The 15,612-nt window shown below is 45.2% G+C and overlaps 1 protein-coding gene across 2 annotated transcripts; it reads left to right on the forward strand.

The window, feature by feature from the left end:
- The first annotated feature begins 716 nt into the window (after positions 1-716).
- PBX4 (PBX homeobox 4) lies at positions 717-15,604 on the forward strand. 2 transcript variants are annotated; one of them, XM_074854731.1, is made up of 10 exons: positions 717-1,043; positions 4,431-4,504; positions 4,648-4,686; positions 10,782-11,023; positions 11,381-11,571; positions 11,827-11,962; positions 12,216-12,372; positions 12,582-12,688; positions 14,231-14,317; positions 14,765-15,604. In XM_074854731.1, exons 1-10 carry the CDS (start codon positions 835-837, stop codon positions 14,855-14,857), a joined length of 1,335 nt encoding a protein of 444 aa, XP_074710832.1. In that variant the 5' UTR covers positions 717-834; the 3' UTR covers positions 14,858-15,604. The 2 variants fall into 2 exon arrangements, with proteins under 2 accessions (XP_074710832.1, XP_074710833.1); XM_074854732.1 differs by lacking the exon at positions 4,648-4,686 and having other exon boundaries at positions 718-1,043.
- The last annotated feature ends 8 nt before the right edge of the window (positions 15,605-15,612 follow it).

Genomic DNA, 15,612 nt, shown 5'->3' on the forward strand with positions numbered 1-15,612 from the left:
ATGGCAGAAGGCCGTTCTGGCACCGCTTGGCACTCGTGGTGGTGGTGTTTCAGGTCCGTAGCTGGGCAGAATAAATCGCTTTAGAGGTGACAGTTTCCTCAGGTTGCTCATAAACGCGAACAGTTTTAGCAACGAAGAAAAAAGATACAGTCTCATTCTTCCTTCAGTTGTTTCTTACTAATGAAACCCCCTTAGCACCAATCTGAATAATTCTGCGCTCTTTGAGTATAAAAAGCAGAGAATCGAGATGAAAAATTGTGTTTGTTCGTTTGATGCTTGGCCTGACATCAGGTACATACGATGAAGAACGGAATCTTTGCACCGATTTAAATGCGTATTTGCATGTTCAGATTGTTTATTGTCTGCCTTGACAAAACAGAGGTCAACCAGGCGGGGAACCCCAAAGCTCATCTGAAGATAGTTTTATGAAATGGCCGATGAAATGTTATGGCGCGGATTTGATCCGGTCGGTTCCTTGGGAACCGCCGGCGATAATCGGAGCGAACGGGGCCGCCGGTTGTGCCCGGCGAACCGCGGGGCAGCAACCGGGAGGCGGCGGCGGCGGCACTAAGACCCCGGGCGGGCGGCGTTGGGACCCGGGGCGGGCGGCGCTAGGACCCAGCGCGAGGCTCCCGGCGGCCCCGCCCCCAGCGCGTGTGGGCGGGCCCTTCGGGGGGCGGGGCACGTCGCGGCGTGCGGGGCGGGGCGGGCCGGGACCGGCGGCGGCGGCGGCGGCGGCGGGGGGGGGCTGCGGGCGCTGGGCCCTGTTGTGTGGGAACCGCTGGGGCCGCGGCGCTGCCCGTCCGCGGCGGACCGGCCCCGCCGCCCCCCGCCATGGAGGACCCGTCGCGGCTGCTGGCGGCGGCGCACGGCGCCGGGGTGACCCTACCCGGTGGAATCCCGCCGCCCCCTCCGCCCACCGCCGGGGATCCGGCCGCCGCGCCCGCACCGGGGCCGCCACCGCCCGCGCACCACGACACGGGCGACGTCCTGCAGCAGATCATGGCCATCACCGACCAGAGCCTGGACGAGGCCCAGGCCAGGTACCGGCGGGCCCGGCCGCCGGGCGGGGAGGGGGCTCGGCGCGGCGGGGCTGCTCGGTACCGGCCGCCTTCCCGCGCAGCTCGGCGCCGTGACTCAGCTCGGCGCGGCGGGACACACACACACACACGCACACGGTCGTTCCCGGGGCCGTGGCGGGGGGAGGCGGAGCGTCCGGCGAGGAAACGGGGTGTTTCGGTGGGAAATCGCCCTCCGGAGGCGGAAAGTTCCCCGTCCGGTCCCCGGTGTTTCCGTGTCTTCCCCTCAGTACCGGCCTCCCGCACCGGGAGGGTCCCCCCCGGTTCCTCGTCATTAATTTCCCGACTCTCTGTCCTTCTCGCCGCCCGGGTGATGTCAACACACTGAAATTGCAGCCGTCATCCCCGGTGGAAACGGGATTATCCTGCCCGATGTCACCGGGAACGGGCAAACCGGAGCGGCGGTTTCCGCTGAGGGCCCGAGTTTGCTCGGGAGGGGAAGCGAGACGAGCTGGGGGGTTCTCGGGGCACCCCCAGGCGCGGGTGCGAGGGGCTCTGAGGGGTTTTTGCCGCCATCAAGAAGTTTCTAATCACATTTAACAGCAAAAAAAATGACATTCGGGCTTTCCCTGGCCTGTTGACTTCGGTGGGATGTAAATAATTACATGGCAAAATCAACCCAATTCAGCATCTTCTGGTGCGTTTTTTGCCCCCGAGCTGCGTCCGGCCCTGATTGGCGCGGTGTAATTACACGTAATTACACGCTTCGCTCCCTTGGCGTGCGCCAGGTGGGCAGCCCCCGCCACGAGGCGGTTGGGAAGAAGGTGCAGATTTATGGAGTGGGTTTATAAAAAACCACAAAATGGGGTTCTGGCCTTTTTTTTTTTTTTTTTTCCCCCCTCCTCGGTAGGGTGTTGCGTGTGGTCGCCCCTCCCTGCCCGCACCCCGATTTCCCTATCGCGGCGATGGCGGCAGTGCTGATAAAACTGCGTTGGGTTTTTTTTTTTTAATCTCTGCCCTAAAGTTTCGCCAGTTTTGGGTACGCCTGTTGCTATCGCGCGCTGACAGCGAGCGGCGCACCGAGGCGGCGGCGTTCCTGGGGCCAGGTACCGGATTCCTGACGGTTGAGCGGATTCTATGAATATGAGGAGAAACTGGGCATTCTAAGAATGTCATAATTTGGGTTTAAAGTCGACTCTTTCAGGTAACTGAGCTGCAGCCTGGAGGGCAGTGAAGTCCGTGCGCGCTGTGGGCCACGTGTAGGACTGTTGCTCCTTCCCCAAAACTTCAGTTTTTCTTTCCTACCGGGCGCTGTATTGCAGAAACCGCCCGCAGCTCCGAGGGATTCTGTAGGCGTGGATTTGGCTCTGTGGCATTAGGCCTGCAGTTTTCTCTCACAACGTCCTATTTAAGATAATCTCGAGCAGGATAAATTTGGCGGGAACTTTAGTTTCAAGTAAGAGTTGAGGAATGGGCTTTGAAAAATGGCCTGACCATTGTTTAAATTATTTTAACATTGTCTGAGAAACGCCGTCAGACTCCAGCTGGAGCACAGCAGGCTTTGAAGGCCCCCACATTTTAAAAGCACTTTTGGTGTATTTTCACGTATTTATGCATAAAAGAGGCTTTTGTTTTCTGGACAAGAAGTTTGTGGGGTTTTCTTAGACCTCCCTAAGAGGGCGTGCTGCTGAGGAAGTAAAACTCAGGCCTGGTTAAACCCATCGCACAGGTGATATGGGGACGTGGATGGGGGGGCCGGGACGTCTCGCACCTCAGGAACACAGCGTTGAGTGCTGTATTTGGGGATTTCTTTTATTCTTTTGTATTAAAAATTGCATGTTGCTGTGGTTTTCGTGTATTATTTTAATGCTGAGTGAACGTGGAGGGTTCTTTCGGTGCAGGCAACGAGAATTTTTAAAATCTAAGTTGAAAACTTGGGTGAAAGTTTCATTGAAAGGAAATTAATCTGCCAAGGATGAGTTTAGCACTGCTGTTAAACATGTTACGTTATACCTTAGTCTTCTTCACGAGAGTTCATGGCCATGTTAATTATGCAATTATCCCTGGGTCTGGTATTCACTGCCCTGTACCTAAACACTGCTTTTCAGACCCGGGTGGAGAGTATAGTCTGAAGGCTTGGGATTCATTTTCTCTCTCCCTCTCTCCCCCCCGTTTTTTCCCTCATCAGGCAAGGACAATAGGCTGCACTAGGCTGTCTCCTCAGCTGCCTTTGTTCTCAGGCTGTTTGTCTTGGGCTTGATCTTATCAAACATCTCCGTAGGCGAATGGGTTTTACACTTCTTGTGGCCATGTCATGCAGGAGAGTGGCCCATCGACTTCAGCTTGTGGGATTTTTGTTAAAAGCTTGCGTTCTGATATTCGCTGGCAGCTCAGCAGTAGCTGGGAGGAAGCCGAGCACCTGTATTTGCGCCGTTCCCAATAGCTGGAGAAGTGCCTGGCGTGCAAGGAGGAAGGCCAGTTTGTATTTATATAAAAACCATGTTGAAACCCAGCTATCACGGCGATTTAAATATTATTTCTGAATTACAAAAGCGGTCACAAGCAGCAAAAGAGACTTTCTTGGCGGCATGTGTTGCAGCTAGATCCTTCTTTCCACTGGAAGTCAGTGGAAGTTCAGCACCTGACTGCTGCCTGCCCCTGAAAATCGGCGGCGGTTGGGTGAAACACCGCCCGCCCGCCGGCGAAACCTCGGCTCCCGCGGTGCTCACCACCCTTCGGATGTGTTTTCAACTCAGAAAAAGGTGTAATTCTCTGTTTTGATTAGACATTAGGATGGATTCTGTGTTAATGGTGTAATTAACATTGTCTCTTCCTGGAGAGAAGGGGGAAAACGAAGCAGCAAACACCAGAAGAGCTTCAAAAAGGCAAAATTAGGATGTGTGGTAAAACTTGTTCTAAAATGCTGTTAAATACAATGTGCTTTTCCTTCGATCCATGGCCACTCATGTGAGCTGGGTGAGTCAGGGAGGGGCACTTGGATTCCATGTTGTTCCCACTGTTCAGGATCTATGTGCTCCAAAACAACTGGTTTTTTTCTAAGTTTTGGAGGGATTCCATGATTAGATTTTATAGAAGCGTACTAACTCAAAAAGGAACTTTTTATCCCCACGTATAAAATAGGCTTTTGGTAGAACCGAAGGTGCTCACGGTTCCTATAAGCGAGGCAGAATTTTCAGTTTTAAGGCCTGCATATTTTTACAACCGTTTGCTCCTAGTGATGGCAGAGCGTGGCACTTAAATGAAATATATCATCAGAATCTGCACATTTCTGTCTTAATCTTATGCGCTAACCTGCGATTACTGAAGCGCGATCCAAGATCTCGGTAGGTCTTGGCGTCTTTCGCCGCCTCTCCTGGTGGCGTTCACTCATTCTTCCTTCTTCCGTTTCAGAAAACATGCCTTGAACTGCCACAGAATGAAGCCTGCTCTTTTCAGCGTGCTGTGTGAGATCAAGGAGAAAACAGGTGCGTTGGTGTCTTTTCTGGCCTCAGCTTCCCCAAACCCCCCCCAGTCACTCATCAGCTTGGCTCTCCTTTAACGTGGCCCCTATTTTCCCTGATAGACTCTACAACTTAAAGCTATTTTCGGTTTTTTTGCTTAATCACAGAATCATTTAGGATGGAAAAGACCTTTAAGATCATCTTCTGTAAGCTGGAAATTGCTTTGATGTGTTTTTTACAATGCTGTCTGCGTGCAGGTTTGGCGAAAACTGCTGCTTATTTGAAGGAGTGTTGTGGTTGTGTGTGTGTAAAGAATCTATAGGGGGGGGGTGATGTCTCTAGATACCTAGAGAATCCTGAATAATCCTGCTGTTATGCTCTTTTTTCCTTTAAGGAATCAGTACCCAAATTGTGGTGGTAGTAAGAGTTCAAAGTTGACAAATAACTGTATTATGGAGAAAAAGAGACAGTAAGGCAGAACGGTGGCGGTACTGGGAAACCCAGAAGTAGCAGGAAATGGAGTTGGTGCTCACGCAGCTTTTTTTGAGGAGCAGAAGCACTGGGATTTCCATTTTGAATTACCCAGTATGTGCTCATACATGGACGCTTAAGCAGTGTTGTTTGAATATCTAATTTCTATAAACTCTAGTGAATTTTGATGGGGTTTTTTTAGAGAATAACTACTTTCATTATATGTAACTAAAATGGTGGTGTGTTTGTGTTTTTTTTTTTTAACTTACAGCTATATTAACGTTTAACATCGTAAACCTACCTTTGTAGTATTTTTTTTTTTTTTCTAAAACATGGAACCTTGCAGTGCTCCTCACTGTGCTGCCAAATGAGGGACCGGAGAGGTCCGTCCTCCACGGTGCCCTTGTCACGGGAGGCAGCTTGGAGGCAGACATTACATGTTCATTTCAGGAGAGTTTGGTTGCATATACTGCCTTCTCGTGAGAGCACTTTGCTCCTGAAGAAAAATGTTGTGGTAGTAAGTGCTGTCTGGGTGTGTTTTTATGTCTGTCTGTCTGTCCTTGGAGGATTGCTGTCCTTAAAGAGGGTCTTTCGTCTGTTTTTCTACACCGAAAGCTGCCTTCTGCCTTTTATTGATTGAAACTGTGACTTCTCGGAGCTAAATACACTTGCAGGAACAGACCCTGGCATGGCGTTATGCTGGATTTGTTTTGGTCTCATAGGTTTTTGAATGTCTGATGGTCTGTCTATTCCTTATTTAAATTATGGGGAGCAGATGTTATGGCTTCAAGCAAACAAAAGCCTGGACATACTGTAGCACAAGGTTTTGGGCTTTCTTTGTGACCCAGGCACACAAGCTTCTTTTTCTAGCTCGGAAATCAGTTTCAAACATGTTCCTCCCCCCCCATCTTTCTTTCGTTCTTTGTTGGAGCGCCAGTATCATTCACAATAGCTCAGGATAAGCCGTGCGCTTTGCAACGGGCAGCCAGCTGAAGGGTGCCGAGAAATTCTCCCCACTAGTGTTTATCAATTAAAAAGAAATGACAAAATGATTCTGTAGTTTAAATAGATTTGGCCACATTTAATATTTTGTTTAAGCCCTGGGTTCCGCCCCCCTCCCAAAAAAGGTGGGGTTTTTTTTAATTTATTTTAAACCGGTTATGGGAAAACCAGATATTTTATTTTCAAGTCTTAAATACCTGCCTGGAGCATATGTTGCTGTTTGAAGAGGCATCTAATCCAGGAAAGCCTACTTAGGGCTTTTTGAGAACCCTCGGAAGCATTTGGAGCATTTTTCATGTATGCAGCAGATAAGGGTTGTGCTGGTTGGGTTACACTTCAGATCCGACTCAAACATGGCATGATTCTATCTTAAAATCAGAATGAAACATCTGTCACGTTAAAAATGCACGCTTTTGGTGCTGAATATTAAATTTCCGAGTTTTTCTTCTCGGCTGATTATACCGAGCTAGGAAGATGCTTGTCTGTGATGGGCTCCAGGCCCCTTGGGGCAGGGAAAGTGTATTTCTACAGCACTTCTGTGGAACGCGCTGCACAGTGGGACTCTGATTCTGCATTTCTGGCCTGGGGTAGGGAACGTGTTTGTTGCAGCTTTGTAACACGAAGTACCATTTCTGATTGTTTTCGTGGCGTTGCTAGCTGCGAGCCTCTGTCCTTCCTCAAATGTGCTGGCACTCGGCTGGGTTAATTCAATGGGCACCTTTTCATTCGGTTATAAAACTTGGCAAGCGGCGTGGCGAAGAACACGCTTCCTCTTTGTTGGGGAGTTTGTTGACATTCTTATGTAGCCGAGTCGTGTTCCTCAGCGCTCGGAGCCCCGAGGGCTTTTGTCTTCTGTTTCCATTCGCTCCCCGAATGTGCAAAACCATCTCGGATCTGGAGATCGTGCTCTCCGGTGACGGTGCTTTGAGACCGGCTGAGCCAGTGGCGGTGTGGGGCTCTGGAGTGGGGTGCTCGGGGGGCTGCTGTCCCCACGGAGAAATGGGGGTGCAGAATCTGCTTGGTACTACACGAGGGGTGCGTGGGGTATTTGGGTAGTGTTCAGAAGGGGTTTGTGATTGGTTTACGTGACCTGCTATTAAAAAAATAGACTCCTGCCTTCTCACCCAACAGTGGGATTTGGGGACTGCCAAATCCAGTCAGACTTCTGTCTGACTAAAACATCAGGAGTCGGTATTTAGCGGGAGTTCTAGGATAAATATTTGCCCATGTAACATAGGGGACAGGATCATCTGGGAAAAACTGAGATGTGGATGAGAAGGGGTGCAGGTCCACCCCCCAAGCACCTACTTCTACTCTCCACAGGTATTTTATACATTACACAGTATGGGCTGTTCATTTCTGGGCCTAATACAGCAGGTTTTGGTTCTCATTTTGTGTATTCCGGACCCAAGAGACACATTTATCGTGCTGTTCTCCCTCTGTCAGTGGTGTCGTGTGTTACTTGCTCTACGAAGGAAAATCTGGGAAGGAAAGCAAGTCTAAGCAAAGTGTGCATCACTTATTTTGGTACCAGTGATCTTGTACAGTTCATTACAGAACTGCTAATCTTTAATTAATGAGATGTAAATATATTGTAATGATTGCATTTGCATACTGAGTGAGGCTTCAGCACCTTAGGTTGTGATGTATTTTAATTAAAGATTAATTAGAAATGATGGGAATTTCATTTTGCTTAGTGTAATTATTTTACATATTTGATGAATATCTGGTAGGTGATGTGCCAGAGAATGCACAATATTATATTAGCACAGCTGACGGGAGTGACTCTTCAGTGGGGGGTTTTTCTTAAACATCCATAAAAGTGATGGATTATGAAGGATTGAAGTGTGAAGGATTTTACCGGTTCGCAAGGACTTTCTAAATCATGCTTAAAACACTGACTCTGCCGTAACTCCAGTCTCTCAGCCTCTTCTCTCAGAGCCTTGAGTATTAATGGAGTTGTGATATGTTCTTAAACTATTGTGGGAACTTCCAAAATTTGGTGGCCAAAAGGCTACTGAGAGGGGGAAGCTTTCCAGAGGAGCGTCCTCCTCGGAGTACCGTGAGCCAGTAGGTGATAAGCAGCGTGTAAGGACGGGTGCGTGTAAGAAGTCGGTGTTGACCGAGAGGCTTTTTTTGTTGTGGTAACTTTTTTTCCCCTGTGGAATCCTTGTTGTTTAATGAAATCTAGTTCTTCCAGAAGCCCCCCAGACTGCAAACTCCTGCGGGTGTAATTTTGGCAGAAATGGCTGACGCCTGACCCTCAGAGCGTGCCGAGAGCTCGCAGGGCAGATGCAGCTACCCTGACAAAACTCTTAGTGCTTCTGGAATTGTTTTTACCAGCCCGTCGGAAGAGACTCACAGAGGCTGGCGCGAGCGCAGGGTTCCTGTAGCTGTGATGGTTTTGCTCGCCTGTTGGGCCATCTTTTGAGATCAGCTGCTCTGCAAGGTTGTAGATGAGCAACTGCAGCTCTTCTCCGTGGAAATCGGAACTGGCTGCTGCTTGCAGCAAACGGAGTTATGAATTCACTGAATGGGTAGTTTTGAGTGAATCTGATGTAACTTATTATTATCATTAGGTGAAGATACTAGGAGTAAAAATAAAGTTCAAGCAAAAAATATCCATTCCAGGAGATGATGGCTTTAATTTAAAGATAATACCTGTGGCACTGATTTCTGTAGAACTTGCGTTCTACATGTATTAAGATGCAAAGAAGTTTAAAATCAGCCTGATGGAGCGGGTCGAACAGATCGAGCTTCTTGCTCTCATCGATCCTTAGGTCCGCTCACCTGTGTGGGAGTTCATGAAATAAAAGTTTGAACTGCTAGGCTGGGAATGTGGTTTACGATACGTTGATGATGGTGAACTCCTTTCTAGTTTCCCGTGACTTACTCGAGCCAGCCAACCAGAGTCTTCCCTCGAGGCTGGGAAGGTGCTTTCTACATGCTTTGCAGCAGTCAACTCAAGATGAGCTTATGTGTAATTGATGATAACTAATGTCTAATTACCATAATTAGACAAGTGACATAAAATTAAGCTGCAGCTGGGAGCTTGACTTCAACATGAGGTGCTCTGATATGCATCATAATGTGCATAAAAAGACGTTTGGCAGAAGCACATTCAGATAAGAAGGTGACACCAAAATATCTGTTCCACTGAATTTACGCTTGCCAGTCCGAGTAGTTTAATGTGAGTTTTCTCAAAAAGACCAGGCAGCAAATGGCCGCTCGCAAGCTCTCTGCTGGGTCTTCTGGAAGAAAGAACTGGCGCTTTTTAAAAACAAAAAAACAACAAATAAAAAAACCCCCTTTTTTCTGTTTGTTTCATTTCTTGTAACGTTGGCTCAGTAAAGGGTGCATGCAGTAGATGCTATTTCTTTAAAAACGTATTAATTTTAATTCCATAATGAGTTAGAAAAGCCACTAACTTTCAAAATAGTCAACACTTCCCTCATTGCTGTCTTAGCTTGAGTTGAGCAGTTTCCCGTGTGCTACGTTACTCACCTTCTTCCGCTTGCAAAAAGGCTGGGGATGTTCTGGAGGAGGCCTGGATTCCTGTGGCAGTGTGAGGTCGGGCCTGCAGCCACTCCAGAGCACTCTCATCAGAATTGTGTTGTAATTTCTGTATAGCCTGCAAAATATTAAGTTGAGCAATGTGATTGTAAGTTTATGCTGTTTGTGTGTTCAAAATCATTATTGGGTTTTTTTTAGATGAGCTATTCTTTTGCCTACAAAATGCTGAAAATGATTACAAATGCTTATGTTTGATGTTTCTACATATTCATTGTTCTCCTGCCCTCACACTAGAATTATTGCATAAGAGATCTTAAGTGTTTATCTTTGGTAGGGAACATAATATCCCGTTAACCTGCCAAGGACAATTTGGAAAAGGTCATTTGAATTTTGTAGCTTCATAAGGTTAAGACCAACTGTTCATCCAACAAAAATTGTCTAAGCAATTAAAATCAAATTAAAAGCCAAAAAGCTGTTGGCATTTTTTGTACTGACTCAGTATCTTGTGAGTTCTTATGCTTTTTAAAAAAGGAAGTTCATAATAAATTGTCAAAAGATTTGGGAAATTAAGTTTTTAAAATAAATTTGCTTGGAATCAAACTTGAATAATTTGAGCACGCAGACTGCTGCAGTCTGGGTTTGTTGAACATAAGCTTAAGGAAACCGGCTGCTGGTGTGTTTTTTCACGTTGTTTCACATTTTGATAGATTTTAAATAGATTTGAATGGATTTTAAAATTCAGCACCGTTAAGACTTCAGTTTGTAGCCTGCTGCTGCGGAGCACAGTGGTATCCTGGGTATGTAAAGCAGACAAGATCAGACTCAGGCCTTGGGTACAGATTCCCCTGGGATCTTGCACTAGTGTGGTGCTTGTTTCCGTCCCAGTGGCTCAGGCCTTTTGTCCGTCCGCCGTGGTCTGTCTGCACGAGCTGGTGCTGAGCGCTGTGGAGGACGGCGCGAGGAGCCAGGCAGCAGGCTGATACGGGGGCATCTGCTCTCTAAGAACCTCCTTCTGATTTTTACAGACTGCTAAAATACTTTCTATTGTCGTATAAACTAGTACGACCCCGAGGAGTCTTACCACCTCCCTGCATTTGAAAACTTCCCTCCTGTTTTGGTGCTTCTCGATCTGAACGGTGTCCTGTTTGTTTTGATGTGTTGCCTCGTGGCTTCGTTAAACGCTCCCTTTTTTTTTTCTTGAGCTCAAGACCTGCGGAAACCTCTGAAGGGCGTTTAAATGCTTTGCCAGAATTGAAGTGGATGCTTTTTCCTGTTTCAGAAATAATCTGTTGATTCCCTCTTTATATTTATCTAGTGTTAAGTATTCGTGGTATTCAGGAAGAAGATCCCCCAGATGCTCAACTAATGAGACTAGATAACATGTTGCTGGCAGAGGGTGTCTCCGGGCCCGAGAAAAGAGGAAGAGGAGGACCGATGGCTGTAGCAGCAACATCAGGTGGCTGTCCAAATGACAATAGCATTGAACACTCTGACTACAGGGCCAAGCTGTCACAGATCCGACAGATATACCACTCTGAGCTAGAGAAATATGAACAGGTGATCTTTCTGCATGGAAGAGTTTTTATCATCTCAATTAAAAATAACCGTTTTTTCCTTTGGTGTTGGTTTTAAGAACAGAACAGGAAGTATAATGAATTCAGGTGAACGCGAGGGTATCAAATTCAGTTGAAAACTTATCTCAGTGTTACGGAAGTAAGGCGAAGATAGAGGGACTGGACATCAAACTAAAGATAATAAATGTCTTGTTTATCTTTGTTGCCGTTTTTTAAGAGTAAATAGAGTAAAGCTGAAACATGGAAACTCCTCTAAAGTTTTTTTGGATATATATTCATGTTGGGGAAACGAATTCTGGGGTATTTTATGGTTTGTCGATACAACTGTGTGTGTTTTCAGGCCTGCAGTGAGTTCACCACCCACGTCATGAACCTGCTTAGGGAACAGAGTAGAACCAGACCAATTTCGCCAAAAGAAATCGAGCGCATGGTGAACATAATCCACGGCAAATTCAGCACCATCCAGATGCAGCTGAAGCAGAGCACGTGCGAGGCAGTAATGATCCTGCGTTCCCGCTTTCTTGACGCCAGGTACGAGAAAACACAGCGATTGCATAAGAAATCTCGAGTCTGTCATTCCTGGTGTTGATTCAGTTTAAATGTGAAGAATTCGCCACCCATTTTGCTTGCCAGGGTGTACTTTGACATCAGCATCGATTTAATTCCACTTAATTCTTACATTCTGCTTCAAACTAAATGTATTTTAGAGGGAAAAAAGCCAACAGTGTACTCCGTCCGGTCTACTCTGTAACACCATTTAAATAGGAATTACTCATATTTTTATAGGCGTAAACGACGTAACTTCAGCAAACAGGCAACGGAAGTACTGAATGAATATTTTTATTCGCATCTGAGCAATCCTTACCCCAGTGAAGAGGCCAAAGAAGAGCTAGCAAAGAAAGGTGGCATCACGGTTTCACAGGTATGAAGTGTTTTATCTGGAATTAAGCGACTTTTTTTCCCTCGAACAATGGTTTGGGTTTTTTTTTTCCCCACAGTTAGCAACAGACTTCAGTTACTGGTACTTTCAGTAGGATTTAGGTTATTCCGAAGGGTTTAGGAGTGGATATTTTCTGCTTGAAGCCTAGTTTAAAACGTCTCCTTTGCTGGCAACTTCCGAATACAGTGGAAAATAGAATATTTGATCAGATGCTAACAGCGATATGTGTCTCCAGGTTTCCAACTGGTTTGGTAACAAAAGAATTCGATACAAAAAAAACATGGGGAAGTTCCAAGAAGAAGCCAATATTTATGCTGCAAAAACAGCAGTGGATGCAACTAATGTTGTGGCTCAAGGCAACCAGGCAAATTCTCCGTCTACACCAAATTCAGGTGAGTGGGAGCCGGTGAAGAGGCCATCTGCTTGAAAGTCTTGTAATTATTTCTTGTGACAATTAGTACCACGGACTACTGGTGTTTGAAACAGTCGTAGGATTTCTTTTTCTTTTAAACTTAAATAATGTAATACTCACTGAAGAACCATTTTTGGTGGGTTTTATTTCTCATTGAAATGTTCTTTTCTTGTTTTGTTTTTTTCCTAGCTTCCTCTGGCTCTTTTAAGATGACAAATTCCGGAGATTCGTTTATAAACTTGCAGTCATTGACTTCCTACCAGAGCTCCCCAGTGGGAGCCAATGTGCAGTCGCAGGTCAGTATGGAAGAAAAAACCCCATACTTTGGGCAGTGAGGTAAACGTTAAAATCCCATTTCTCTGTCCTTTATACGCTGTGGTTGCCCAGGGAGGTTGTGGAGTCTCTGACCTTGGAGATATTCAAAACCCAACCTGCTCTAATTGTCCCTGCTTCAAACAGCAGGGTTGAATTAGACAATCTTGTTTTATTTTTTCTAATTTTTTTTTACCTTAATACCAGATAGGGATGGATTTTTCTGTCTGTAGCCAGCACTGGCTAGGATGCAAGAAACAACTAGAATCAAATTTCTCAAATGAGTCAAGAAACAAACCTGCTTCAGTGTGTATTTTCTCTTGGAACTGGAGTATTTTCTTAAAGAACTAACTGATAACTAAATTAACCTACTGCTATTCTTCTATCCCTTTAAATTTACAATAGTGAAACAGGGTTTTCTCCTTTTAGAGTCTGTCTTTTTCCATATAAATAGAACTTTGCTTAGGATTTGTGGTTAACAGCACTGTCAAACTCATTTTAAGATTTCTGCTGAATTTCTAAACATATCAACTGCAGAAAAGCTGTTCCTCTCTTAGAAAAGCTGTAGGTGATTGCTCCTCTCTTAGAAAAGCTGTAGGTGATTGTTCCTCTCTTAGGAAAGCTGTAGGTGATTGTTCCTCTCTTAGGAAAGCTGTAGGTGATTGTTCCTCTCTTAGGAAAGCTGTAGGTGATTGTTCCTCTGTTAGAAAAGCTGTAGGTGGTTGCTCCTCTCTTAGAAAAGCTGTAGGTGGTTGCTCCTCTCTTAGAAAAGCTGTAGGTGGTTGCTCCTCTCTTAGAAAAGCTGTAGGTGGTTGCTCCTCTCTTAGAAAAGCTGTAGGTGATTGCTCCTCTCTTAGAAAAGCTGTAGGTGGTTGCTCCTCTCTTAGGAAAGCTGTAGGTGGTTGCTCCTCTCTTAGGAAAGCTGTAGGTGATTGTTCCTCTGTTAGAAAAGCTGTAGGTGATTGCTCCTCTCTTAGAAAAGCTGTAGGTGATTGTTCCTCTGTTAGAAAAGCTGTAGGTGGTTGCTCCTCTCTTAGAAAAGCTGTAGGTGGTTGCTCCTCTCTTAGAAAAGCTGTAGGTGGTTGCTCCTCTCTTAGGAAAGCTGTAGGTGATTGTTCCTCTGTTAGAAAAGCTGTAGGTGATTGTTCCTCTCTTAGAAAAGCTGTAGGTGGTTGCTCCTCTCTTAGAAAAGCTGTAGGTGGTTGCTCCTCTCTTAGAAAAGCTGTAGGTGATTGCTCCTCTCTTAGGAAAGCTGTAGGTGATTGTTCCTCTGTTAGAAAAGCTGTAGGTGGTTGCTCCTCTCTTAGAAAAGCTGTAGGTGATAGGCTGATTCTGCCTGATAATGAAACAGCTATGGATAGCTCAGTTAATAGCAAGAAGCTGCGAAGAGAACTTGTCTTCTTGTGAGGAAACCTGCCCCTTGTTTAAAGAATTTTTGGCTCAGTACATACATAGCACATACTGCTGTGTTTCTTTAACTTGACTTTTTATCCTTATTGTTCTCGTTGTGTGGGGTCTTGTTCTAGATGGATTCCTTACATCACGTCATACACCAGACGGGAAGATATGACACAATCGTGGGGAATCCTTTGTATACGACGCAGCGCATAGATGTAAGATGTACTTAGGTTTTATTTACTTAGAAGCATAAATTCTGCCAGAGATTGGTTAATAATCTGTGAATAAGCGTTGACTTTTTAGTCCCTCGATGTGTCTGATGTGGGAATAGGAAAAAGCTGGAAAAGATGTAGTTTAATACACCAGCCTTTCCCTTCCAGAGACTTGATTTAAACTTTTGGCTTTGCTCACCAGAAGATTTGTGCCCTTCAGTTAATTCTTGCCATAAGAGACGGCACTAGGAATAAGAGTAACGTAAAATCTTGGTGGGGGGAGAGGTTTTATGGGATATTCGTGGATTGTGCTTTGCCAGAGCCTATACGTAGTTATTTCCTTTCAAAAGCGCTGTCGCTTGTAAGGTGTAAACATATAAAGGCATAGTTTGTTGTCTGCAAATAGTTGCTTAAACATCTAATGAAACGATACATTTATTCTCCCTTCAGGCTAATGGCAGCTGGCAGGATGCTACCACCCCTTCATCAATCACTTCACCTGCTGGAGACCCTGGAAGTGTTAATTCGGATGCGTCTAATTAAGTTTTTAGGACCTATTGATGAGAGGAAAGAGGTCATTAGTGTAATTTGTCAATGTTGCTCTTTTGCCAATACTATTGTTTATACAACTTGACACACAGCTAATTACCTCAGAAAAAACCCTGGAACCAATAGACGATTGTGATTACAATGATACCTCTCTACCTCTCAGCCTCACGCAGTTGAGTTCTTTTTACTTATGCCCATTGGGATGTGAAATTGTTTTAAAAGAACTTGCTTCATTTTCCTAACCAAATTCATTTTTTTAAATATGGATTTTATGGTAAGAATCTGAAAGTGTCTCTTCTAGAACTTGGCGTTTGTCTCAAGTTTTACAGCTTAAGAAAACTGACTTATTTTAATTTCCATAAAGTTTTTTACTATGAAATTTCTGTTCTAGTTGATAGCTACTACCAGTTAACCCCCCTGTATTGTAATTGTATGCGTTCTCTGTATTGTAATTTTGTATAGGAAAATAAGCTTTTCTTAACTAGAATTCATTCTGAGCTAATTAATCAGAACGTTGCTTTACCAAAACTCTCACTGGACTTTGCTCTCGGGTAGGACCTTCCATTCTGTATCATTCCACCTAATTCTAATTTAATGTCTAGTAAAAAAAAAAAAAAACAACACAAACCCACCTGACTTCCCCCATGGATAATAGGTTTTTGTGCATTTCCGCAGCTGTTAACACAGAGTCCACCCCTTTCAGTTGAGATTTTATCAAAGATAATAAACTTCCAAAGCCTTTTTTTTTT

Source organism: Strix uralensis, chromosome 38 (assembly GCF_047716275.1).
Source record: "Strix uralensis isolate ZFMK-TIS-50842 chromosome 38, bStrUra1, whole genome shotgun sequence".
In the NCBI taxonomy this organism is placed as follows: domain Eukaryota; kingdom Metazoa; phylum Chordata; class Aves; order Strigiformes; family Strigidae; genus Strix; species Strix uralensis.

Coding starts and splice junctions, on each gene's coding strand:
- PBX4 (XM_074854731.1), top strand. CDS start 835: ATGGAGGACCCGTCGCGGCTGCTGGCGGCGGCGCACGGCGCCGGGGTG. Junction 1,044..4,430: donor CTGGACGAGGCCCAGGCCAG/GTACCGGCGGGC, acceptor CTTCCGTTTCAG/AAAACATGCCTTGAACTGCC. Junction 14,318..14,764: donor ATACGACGCAGCGCATAGAT/GTAAGATGTACT, acceptor TTCTCCCTTCAG/GCTAATGGCAGCTGGCAGGA.